General features: G+C 34.1%; 1 protein-coding gene across 1 annotated transcript; it reads left to right on the top strand.

Annotated features, from left to right (window-relative positions):
- The first annotated feature begins 9,594 nt into the window (after positions 1 to 9,594).
- LOC145006642 (uncharacterized) lies at positions 9,595 to 10,333 on the top strand. The gene is made up of 2 exons (XM_078965720.1): positions 9,595 to 9,880; positions 9,996 to 10,333. The coding sequence occupies exons 1-2, from the start codon at positions 9,595 to 9,597 to the stop codon at positions 10,331 to 10,333; spliced, it is 624 nt and encodes a 207-aa protein (XP_078821846.1).
- The last annotated feature ends 1,883 nt before the right edge of the window (positions 10,334 to 12,216 follow it).

Here is a 12,216-nt window from a genome sequence, read left to right as displayed (position 1 = left end):
TTCACTCTGAAAAGGAAAAAGTTGTTGATCATGCTAGATGCATTCAACTTATTTTAAAAACTAGGGCTCTTATCACTTTAATATCACGAGAATTATTAATGATCAGAAACCTGATTAGAGTGAGAAAATTCTTGGAGACGATATAGAAGGTGTTGTCTCCTTAATAAAAAATGTAGAGATTAAACAAACCTTTTATTACACTGATTATCTAGAGAAATACTTTAAGAGTAGATTTTGTAAGTACTTATTTTATAAATCAAACTTTAATTGATACTCATTGAGTTACTAACTCTAATGGTAACACCAAATGTGTATCTCAATTATCTGCTCTTGATCCTTCCCGCCAAGCTCCTCATCGTGGGTATGTTTTGTCCTTCACTAAGATTATGTTGAAATTTACTATATTCATTCGGTAAATGAAATTCTTAGCATTTTTCCTCAGTGATTCATTAGCAACTGTGAACCTGCAAATCAATCAATGTCTTCTAGTCTAGATGACTCTTCAATATCTCCTGAGCCTCGTGACAAAGTGTCATCGAAGCATACCATCGATGAACTTCCTTGGTCCATAACTAAAGAAAGAGTTTTTAAATCTAATGATCAAAGTTCTTCGGACTGAATAGTTAAAAAGGAACCAAAATCCAAAGGAAAGAATCCTATAATGAAAATTGTTATTGATGTGGTGATGCTTCTCACAAAGTCAACGAGTGCACTTTTGAGAAGATCTTCATTCACACTGACAACATCATGACTTGAAATGATGAGTGGATAAAAAAGGAAAACTATGTAAATTGTCATCCTGATGATTGTTATAACATTTTTTCTTTAGTGATCCATTGCAAGATGGGTCAGTGTGTATTAATTGTATATTTTAGTTTTCAGGGTAAAGAACATATTTTGTATTTAGATAGCGGTTACTCAAGACATATGATCGGATTCAAGTCTCTTCTGGAAGATTTCATAAAGAAGGATGGTCCTACTATATCATATATAGACAATGGCAAGGAAGCTACAAAGGGATATGGAACTATCAAGTGCAATTATGTTGTATTCAAGAATGTCTCTTGCGTGAAAGGTATTCAACATAATCTCATTTCAATCAACAAACTGTGTGATCCTGGTTATAATGTTGCCTTTAACAAGAAAGAATGAAAAGTTGTTAATCAAAAGAATGTCACTGTTTTGACTGCAAATCGATAGAATGACATCTATGTCTTGGATATGTTCACTACTGACAACTCTCTTCGTTGCTGCTTCTTTTATCGTGCTCAATCTCATCTAAATTGGTTGTGGCACAAAAGGTTATCTCACTTGAACTTCAAGAACATATCAAAGATTTCTGGGAATCACCTTGGGAGAGGAATTCCTAAGATGAAATTTGTCAAAGATAAACTATTTGCAACATGTGAAAAGGGAAAAAAAAACTAAGTCCTCATTCAAGCCAAAGTCTTGTTCTTCCATTATCAAACCTCTTCATCTTCTCCACATGGACCGTTTTGGATCGATCCTAATTAATTCAAGGGTTGGGAAGAAGTATACTCTTGTTATTATGGATGAATTTTCAAGATTTACCTGGGTAGTCTTTTTAAGGAAGAAGAATCATGCTACTGATGAAAGCATTTCACTCATTAAGTAATGGGAAGTTCTTTTTGATCATAAAGTTAGGCAAATACGTAGTGATCATGGAACTAAATTTAGAAATTCCTCCATGGTAGACTTTTGCTCAATCTTAAGAATCTCTCATAACTTCTATGTTGTTATAACTCCCAACAAAATGACATTGCTAAAAGAAGAAATAAAACTCTCATCTAAGCTGGAAGAACTATGGTTGTTAAAGTTGGTCTTCCTCTGTCATTTTGGGCTGAAGTTGTCAACATAGCGTGTTATACCCAAAATCATTCCATCATTGTTAAGCATCATGGGAAAACCGCATATGAGCTACTTAAGGGAAGGAAACTGTATATCTATTACTTTCATGTTTTTGGGTGTGTTTTTTACATTTTGAATCAAAGAGATCAGTGATCTGAGTTTGAAGCTAAAGGTGATGAAGGCGTGTTTCTAGTTCACTCTAGTGTGTCCAAGGCTTTCTAGGTATTCAATATTTCAACACAAACTGTCGAGGACACTGCTCTTGTCACTTTTGATGAAGACTGATTCATTCATTGATCAAATTGATCATCCTTCATCCATTGTGAATGAACTCACTTTCAGTCCTTCAGACCATGTTCCTTATTTCTTTCCAAATGACACTGATCCTTTTGTTCCCAATGTTGATCAAATTGTCAACTTCTAATCTAACTCTGAAGTTCAGCCTATAGTTTTTGAAGAAGCTAAACCATCTAATCAGGAAGATTTTGTTCTAAATAATACAAATGAATGCTCTAATCATAGAATTCTTCGATATCATCTTGAATCTCAAATCATTGGATATGTAAATTTTGGGATTCTCACTTGTAGCATAATCAGAAATAACTTCTGCATGTTTGTGAATTTTGTCTCAATGAATGAACCAAAGAATGTCATTGATGCCCCGAAAGAAGTTGATTGGATCAAGGCTATGCAAGATGAGCTGAATGAATTTGAATGACATTGTGCGCGAACTCTTGTTTACAAGCCTCAAGGAAAAACTATCATTGGTACCCACTAGGTGTTCAAAAACAAGATAGATGAAAATGGGATCGTCATTAGAAACAAAGCAAGACTTGTGGCTCAAGGATTTTATCAATTGGAAGGGTTAGACTGTGACAAAATGTTTGCCCCTTTTGCTAGACTTAAAGCAATTCATCTGTTTCTTGCTTTTGCTTCATTCAAGAACTTCAACGTCTATCAAATGTATGTAAAGACTACCTTCCTACATGGGGATATTCAAGAAAAAGTTTTTCTAAAGCAACCTCCAGGGTTTAAACGTGAAGAATTTCCAAATCATGTGTATCATCTTGATAAAGTTGTCTATTGTTTGATGCACTCACCTAGAGCGTGGTATGACACATTGGCAAGTTATCTTATTGTAAGGGGATACAAATGAAGAAAAATTTACAACACTTTTTTCATCAAGCATTCAGGATCTCACATCATTCTTGCTTAAGTGTATGTCGATGATATCATTTTTGAATCCATTGATGAGAGACTAAGTTCTAAATTTGCTGAGATCATGGCTAAGAAGTTTGAGATGAGCATGATGGGTGAATTAACTTTCTTTTTAGTTTTGTAGGTTAAACAATTAACTAATGAAACCTTTTTGTCATGCTAAATACATTGCATACATGCTGAAGAAGTTTGGTTTTTCTTATAGCAAGCCATCAAAGATTCTAATGTCCTTATCAACATCTATTATCGTGGATCCAACTGGCGCTCATGTGAATGCAGCCATGTACCAAGGAATGATAGGCTCACTACTCTATCTTACTATCGGTTGTTCTGACATGATGTTTGCTATCATATTGTGTGTACGTTATCAAATCGGCTCTAAGGAATCTCATATCCTCGTTATAAAGTGGATCTTTAGTTATATAAAGCATACACTTAATCTTGGGTTATGGTATCCTCATGATTTTGAGTTCAAGATGGTGGGATACACTGACTCCAATCATGGTGGATGTGGCATTGACTGTAAAAGTACTTTAGGAGGGGCTTAAATGCTTGGAGATAGATTGGTGAGCTGGTCCAGCAAGAAGCAAACATTAGTGACTCGCTCTACTGTTGAAGCTGAATATGTAGCCTCTGGAAGGTGTTGTGCTCTGGTTCTATGGATTCAAAATTAGCTCTTATATTATGGTCTACACTTTTCAAAGAATCCTATCTGATGTGACAACAACAACGCCATTCAGATGATACAGAATCCAATGCATCATTCTAAAACCAAGCACATTGACATCCATCATCTCTTCATCAAAGACATTGTTCAAAAAGGAAAAATGGAGTTGTTTTACATTCTATCCATTGATCAACCGACTGAAATATTCAATAAGTCATTGGATGAGAAGACTCTAAACAAATTGACTATAGATCTTGGCATGCTTTCAATAACTTAATCGTTTGAAATAACTTTGCTTCTACTTACTTTCTCAAAACACAAAAACACAAAAACGAGTGCTGCTTTTATTAGGTTTTTAGAACTTTACATAGTTTGCTTAAGCTTTGCTTCTAATATTTACATGTATTCTATTTTCTCTCTATTATCTATCTTTCAGGACTATCTACAATTTATCTGCACCTCTTCCTTTCAAAGTTAGAAAGAGTTGGAGTTATCTAGATTAGTGCTCTACATGTTGATAAGAATATTGGCATCAAGTCTTCTTCTTTTTGACAATACTCTTTCTCCCCTCCACTCACTGTTATGGATGCAAGATGCCTCCATCAATACAATGAGTCTTACTTTCATCTATGAACTCAGAATCCGATACAACCTCGAGTGCCCTCGTGTTGATCTTTTCAACTTGTTGGCTTCATGGATTAGAGTCAGTTAACTCGTTGGTTACAATGACTAGTTCATTTTCCTCTCTTGATCTTGATGAATATGAAGCTTGGAATCTATCTGCAACATCTCAACGATAAATGGCTTCATCAGTCTTGGTTTGTAGTGAGTTGTATTGAATATTATTGTGTTTGTTCTTGATTGTGTTTTCTTTTATAGCCAAATTTGGAGGAAAAATATCTCGAAGAAAGGAAATCGATTAATGAGTATTTATTTCAAATGATCTTTCATTGGCGATTCTACTCAAAAGATTTTCTGCCTTTATGATTGTTCTGAAAATGCTACATAAATAGCCTCTGAAAAGGATGCACAAATATCACTTTTAGAATATTTATTTGTTTAACTAACTCTTTTGTTTGTATTCTTATATTATTTATTATTTTGTTTTGTACCATTCTAAATGATTTAATGGTGGCATTTCATAAGCCAAGTATGTAACTATTCACAAATTAGTGTCCCTAGAAGCATGTTGTTGTATGTGCCTAAATCTCTCTAAGCATTTCATCAGCTAGACCATATGTTGAGATGACACTGAGTCACACCCTCACGTTGATTGTGTAATATTGTCTAAACTTTCATATTGAGATTTCCTGGTCCAAATCAAAAAAATTATAGAAAGGATTGGGTGTTTTTTTGGTTAATAGTCTCTTACATGACTCCTTCTCTGGAATCATGCTTGTCGTATGTTCTGCTGAAGCATCAAGCATAACCCAGTGGCTTACCTTGATTGCGTAGTCATCAGTGTAAGAGATACTTGTCTGGTCCTTAAATAACAAAGGGTTATTCTTGTCCTTGACCTTCTAGTCTGAGGTGTGACATGGTACCGTTAAACAAATTGACGGTGAACTTCAAAGTTCTAAACTGCAACTCAACTCTATGATACGGAAGTTGAACCACTTCTTATTAATGAGTTGACATTTTTATGATTCACGTTGATTCCTCCTCAACGTGACTGAAACACCCTATTCTCTCTTTAATTTCTTCTCAATAAAGCTTTATGATTCAATGTAATGTACCATATGCTGATGAGAGCTTGAAAAATCTGTGTCGATGGTTAAGCTAAAAGACCATAACTTATCACATGCATGATTCCACTCTTTCCCTTTTTCTTTTAATAAAAGTGATTAATGAGTCAGCGTTTGAAACCACACACTGATGAAATCTCGCAATATTATGTCAGTGAATGATAATTCAAACCCATACTATTAAGAGGCATCATACTCACTGAATTACCAGTTGCAACTTTGATACACTGATCACTTCCTCTAGTACCATATATGTTATTGATGTCAAAAAGGGAGAGAGCCAAGCTGAATTTAAGGGGGAGCAGATAAGAGCAAAATCTAAGAGGGGAGGGGGGGCAGATATCTGTTGAGACTTGTGATATATTGACGATAAATTGGTCGTTTGCTACTGTTGATTACTGAAATTTAGGTAGATATATGTCTCAAAGGGAACATTCGTTGAAACTAAAAAATTATCAAACTACAACCTTATTGACTTTGTTAAAGATTAGTTTTGACATCATCAGATAGAGGGAGATTTTAAGGTCACACCTTATGATCTGATGAGTCAAACACCTTACACACTAACCACCAACACCAACACCGAATTCAATATCAGTACCAACGCCTCAAGACCTTATCAACATCAGTGTCTAGATATTGATCTGATGTAATCCTTATATATTATGCAGTTATACTGATATCTATATAATAGATAGCAGGTCTGATATCTTATTGATAAGGATCATTACTTATTATAGATTAGATACAATTCCTTTATTGAAGGGATATACTAGTACAGTTTAGTATATATTCAACATTAAGGTAAAATCCTAATGTTAACGTCTTGGTGACCGTCTTTGTGATATTCGTTCTCTTGGTGAGAACAACCCATTTCTTGGTGAAAGACATCTTTGTGATTAATTCGTGTTCTTTACTTTTTCTGTTCTTTGTTTGGTTTAGTTAGTTTGTTGTTTGCTAATTATACTTGAAGTGTATCTGATTGATACAAACCTTCATACCACTTTGTGCATGGAATGCTTCAGCTTTTAAGAAAGTGGCAACTATATTTGGTGAGGTTTTCTTTCTTGATGATGATGATGAAGATGAAACTGTAGCTATTGGTAGAGTTTGTATCAAAACTAAAGACATGGTTAAGATAGATAGTAAGGTTCATGTGGATATAGATGGGATGGAATTTATTGTTTCAGTTTCTGAAACGGGTAACTGGACTCCATCCATTGATCATTCTAATCATAAGGGGGAAGATAGTGATACCTATTATGAATATGATTAGTCTAATTTGGATGGACATGCTCAATAGGAGGAAGAAATTAATCCTGAAAATGGTTAAAATGTTGGTGCATATGATGTTCAAAGTCCTAGTATGGGGGATGATAATTTGTCTTTGAATGGGAATAAATCTTCATGAGATATATAAAATAATGAACATGAGGAGGATATGGCTGAAGATAAACAAGTTTCTTATTCAAAAGGTTCGAAAATAAATTAAAAATAGGGTGATATCCAAAAAGAAGATAGGTATTATATGGAGGAAAAAACTAAAACTCACATCATAAATGATACGAGTCCTTCTTTGTCTAAGCAACCATGTTTCTTATCTCGTATTCGGTCTCCTCCTATATCGGTTCCTTACTTGAAAAAAGATGATCAAGGGTTGGAGGTTCTGGTTAGTTCTTTTTTTTGCTACTTCAAAAAAGAGATTAGAAGGTAATAAATCCTCAAGTAAAAAAGTAAATGTTGATGGTTCTTCCTTATTGGATGCTATGGCTCGATTTATTGAGATTGGGTCTACCCTTGGGTATAATTTGAAGGGGTGTAATGAAGATATGGCCAAAATTGTTAAGAAAATGATTGAAAAATTAGTAGATAAATGAATGTTTTTTCTATTAATGTTTGTGGTATGTCGAATAAAGTGAGAAGGAGAAGGATTTCGATGTTGTGTAGTAAATTGGGTGTGTCTTTCCATGGTCTTCAGGAAACTAAGATGAAGGAGGTTGACTTATTTATTTTAGAAGTGTTTGGGGTATTTTTTTCATTTGATTTTGCTACTAGCTCCACTAGAGGTTGTTCAGGTAGGATTCTTTCTATGTGGGATTCAGCGGTCTTTATTAAAAACAAGGTTCACTAACACTGTGGTCATCGTTTAAAGGGAATGGGTGTTTTCTAAATTCCAATATTATATGGTTAATTTGTATGCTCCTCAAGAGGAATCTACAAAGAAGGATCTTTGAAATTTTCTTATGAATTTCATGAATAGAAACAAATGGGAATTTCTATTCTTCGGCGATTTTAATGCAGTTAGAAGTCTGAATGAAAGATTTGGTTTTATTTTTTCCTAATGGACTGCGAACGATTTTAATTATTTTATTAATGAAGCTGGTGTTCTGGATATTCCTATGGGAGGATTCTCTTTTACTAGAGTTAGTAGCAATGGGGGCTAAGTCTAGTAAATTGGATAGGTTTCTTTTATCTCAAGAAGTTCTTAATAAATTCCCGGATCTTCAAACATGTGCTCTTGACTTGCTTATTTCTTATCACAAGCCTATCTGGCTATCTCTTATTGTTATTGATTATGGTCCACGCCCGTATAAAATTTTAACTCTTGGGTGTTGGAAGACGATTTTGATAAGCTTGTTACTTCTTTTTGGGTAGGTTTTAAAAATGAAAATGGAGAGTGTGCTAGTATTAATTTTAAGAACAAAATGAAAGGTCTTAAAGTTGTTCTTAAAAATTAGTGGAATGAAGTGAAGAAAAAGCGTCTCGAGGAGAAACAATTACTTTAAAAAAAATCAGTGATATTGAAAAGTTAATTGATGAGGGGTGGTTACTAGTAGAGATCAAGAAGAAAGAATAAGGCGAAATCCTTACTTAATACTATTGAGTAAAAAAAGATGTCTGATATATCTCAAAAATCTAAGATAAAATGGTTGATTGAAGGTGACGAAAATAGTAGTTGTTTTCATGGTATTATAAACAAATGAAGAAGACATATGGTTGTTAGAGGAATTAAAATGGAAGGCAAGTGGATCTTTAATCCTGAATTAGTTAAAAAAAATCTTTCTCATTTTCAAGAGAAGTTCAAGCAAATCCTTGCCATTGAGGTTGTCTCTCGAAGTCCTTTGTTTGGCCACCTTTTGAGGAAGATGCTCTCGATGTTGAATTTATGGTTACGATCGAGGAACTTAAAGATACGGTTTGGTCTTGTGGCAGTGATAAATCTCCTAACCCAGATGGATTTACTTTTACTTTCATTAAAACATATTGGGAGCGGTATAAAAAGAAAAGAAAAAAGATGATGCTTCTACAAATTGATTTTGAAAAGACTTATGATACAGTGAATTGGATTTTTCTTGATAGTATGATGTAGTTTTTGAACTTTGGTCCTCATTGGAGATCTTGGATTAGTGCCTGCTTGGTTGCAGCTAGAACTTCCATTCTTATCAATGGGAGTGCTACTAACGAATTCCAGATTTAAAGGGGCTTGAGACAAGGGGATCCCTTATCTTCGTTCCTGTTTATTCTAGTCATGGATGGCCTTCATGTTGCATTGGAAGATGCTAAAGGGTTTAATCTTATATAAGGGGTTCAGGTTGGTAAAGGAACCTTGCAAAATTTACATCTTTTTTATGCAAATGATGTGATTCTTATTGGCGATTGGGTTAGATCGAATCTTGTTAATATTATTCAAATTATACATTGCTTTTTTCTTTTTTCTGGTTTAAAATTTTACTTCAACAAGTCTAATCTTTATGGGGTGTGCACGAATTAGGGTGACGTAGAAGACTTTGCTCTGGTTGTTGGGTGTCGTCCATATAAGCTTCCTTTTAACTATATTGATCTTCATGTGGGTCAAAATATGACAAGGATTGTTGGATGGAAATGTATAATAGATAGATCTGAGAATTTTTTTTTTATCCAAGTGGAAAGTTACTAGTTTATCAATTGGTGGTAAATCGATGTTACTAAAATCTGTTCTTGGTTCATTGGGCACTTATTTTTTCTCTATTTTTCTTATGCCTACTTCAGTTGCTAAGAAACTAGAGGCCATCAGATCCATATTTTTTTTGAGTTAAAGATGGAAAGAATCGAAAAATGGCTTGTGTTAATTGGGATGTTGTACTTGCGGGTAAAAATAATGGTGGCCTCGATATTGGAAGTTTGGTGGCATTAAACTTTGCTCTTTTCTACAAATGGAAATGGAGATTTCTTCAAAATCATCAAGTTCTTTGGGTTAATGTTATAAAAGTATATGGTATTGATGGTGGTTTCGATAAAATGGGTAATCTCGGGTCAGGTCCTTGGGCTCAAATTCTTGCTTCTTGTCGCAAACTTAGGAAGCAAGGTTTACATATGGATTCGGTTCTTGTTAAAAAAGATGGTAATGGAAGAGCGACTAGATTTTGGAAAGATAAATGAAATGGAAATTTATTGTCCATTAGATTCCTTAGATTATTTGAGCTCAATACTGATAAAGATTGTTCTGTGGCTAATAGACATGAATGGAGAGTGGATTTGGAAGTGGCATCATAATATCCACCGTGGTGAAAAACTCAATCAACTTTCGGTTTTTCTGGAGAGCTTTCAAAATGTTTTCCTTAATAATAAGTATGATTTTTGGTGGTGGGATATTGGAAAAGATGGTATATTTACGGTGGGAGATACTAGAAGATGGATTGATGATCAAATTCTTCCTTCCATGGATAGAGAAACTAGATGGAATCCTTACATGCCTAGGAATGAAAACATCTTGATTTGGCCGATTATCTGGGATAAAGTTCCTATTAGATCTAATTTATGGTCTAAGGGTATTGACATCCAATACATTCTATGACGTATATGCGATAAGCATGTTGAACAACTTTCACATCTTTTTTTTTTCAAATGTGAAGTAGCTGCTAGAATTTGGGATGAAGTTTTTCTTTGTCTATAGTTCAATCATTTGGATCTTAATTCTATCCACGATTTTTACTACGATTGATAATATTCCATTCAATTCCAAAAGGAAAGTGACCATTGATGCCATCGTGTGTACTATGATTTGGTACATTTGGAAATTCAAAAATAGTGTGGTGTTCCAACCGGGGAAGATTCGTAAAATAGATATTACGGCTTCCATAAAATATCTTTCTTTTTGTGGTCCGTTAACTGAAATCGTAAGGTTTCGTTAGATTGGGTTATGTGGTTAACAAAACCCATTGAACTTTTTGTAATGTTTTCCTAGATTCTTGCTGGTTCTTTTTTAATATAATTATTGGTTGTTTTAAAAAAATAAACTAATTCATTAACAACTCAAACTTAAAATAATAAAGAACCACTGATTTACTAACATCTAAATTTAATGAATAACAAATGTGAACTACTTACAAATCCTATTGGGATTTTTTTAGTATAAATATTTACATTTCTACTAACTTTGGACATATATAAATATATACATGTGTTGTATATATAATTAAGTCTAAGTTGGTTTGTGTTCTTCTCCATGAGAGCTTCGAAATGATATATCGTACGTCCAAAATGGAGTATATGTGAATGAGATATCGGTGATCAAAGATGAGTATTTGAGAATAAAAGTTAACAAATGAGGTGGGCATGGGAATGAGTCCCACATTGGTAGAAAGATCATACTTAAGTGAGTTTATAAGCTTGAATGTATGATAGGCTTACAAGCTTGTATATATGATTTTACTCCAACTCCTACCCACACGGAGGGGGGGGGGGGGGTTACGGATCTTGGATTTCGTAGGCCAAATTCATTGAACTTGTGCATGGGTACAACCTGCAAATACGAATGCAACTCCGAAAACTCAGGCTCGCACAACCCTCATTTTGCTAAACTTGATAGTTTTGGTCCTTGGTTTGAAGTTTTGTAACTTATGCATTTAATGGCATTTATTAGCACAATCAATTCCTTAAGAATAAATTGATTACATAAACCAATATAAAAGCAGACATCTAGTAAACGAATGCCACTCCGAAAACTCAAGCTCGCACAACCCTCATTTTGCTAAACTTGATAGTTTTGGTCCTTGGTTTGAAGTTTTGTAACTGATGCATTTAGTATGCATTTAATGGCATTTATTAGCATAATCAATTCCTTAAGAAAAAATTGATTACATAAACCAATATAAAAGCAGGCATCTAGTACTTATTCGACACACATGAAAAATACTTATCTTCTTCCTCCTTTTCTCTGCAACTATTTCTAGTACACACCATTACGGTTTTTGTACCCTACAAACAGACGAAGAATCTATTTAAGGGAATCAAATCCAAATCAAGCCTCAACCACTACATATATTACTAACATTTTTCTTCCATGTTATTTGATTGAGAAACATGTTATTTGCTTTAGAAACAGATTCCATAACTAACAATCTTAAACATATCTTTCATTTCTTTCTGTTCTTTATTTTTTGAATCGAGTGTGTATCGATTTCATCTGTTTTTGTAAAAACAAATTCTCATTTTGTTGTAAATAATTTAACTGTGATTGCGATTCTTTCAGAATTATTGGAACACCTGTTGCTACTGGTACCCTTGTTGTGAACTCAACTGCTACCCCATGTGTGCCAAACATCAAGGCTGATCATGCTAAGCGGCCTGAAAAGTTTTATGGTATGAACTTCAAGAGGTGGTAGCAAAAGATGTTATTCTACTTGACTACTTTGAACCTGGATCAGTTTCTAACTGAAATTGCTCCCGTAGTTGCTG

The sequence above is a fragment of the Lactuca saligna genome, chromosome 7 (assembly GCF_052625555.1).
Source record: "Lactuca saligna cultivar CGN05327 chromosome 7, ASM5262555v1, whole genome shotgun sequence".
NCBI lineage: Eukaryota > Viridiplantae > Streptophyta > Magnoliopsida > Asterales > Asteraceae > Lactuca > Lactuca saligna.
The sequence above is the reverse complement of the archived record's forward strand: the minus strand, read 5'-3'. Positions and strand labels throughout refer to the sequence as shown.

What these genes read in the sequence shown, in the direction of transcription:
- LOC145006642 (XM_078965720.1), top strand. Translation starts at nt 9,595, where the DNA reads ATGGCTTGTGTTAATTGGGATGTTGTACTTGCGGGTAAAAATAATGGT. An exon ending in GGTTCTTGTTAAAAAAGATG is followed by an intron (nt 9,881 to 9,995) that starts GTAATGGAAGAG and finishes TGTGGCTAATAG; the next exon opens with ACATGAATGGAGAGTGGATT.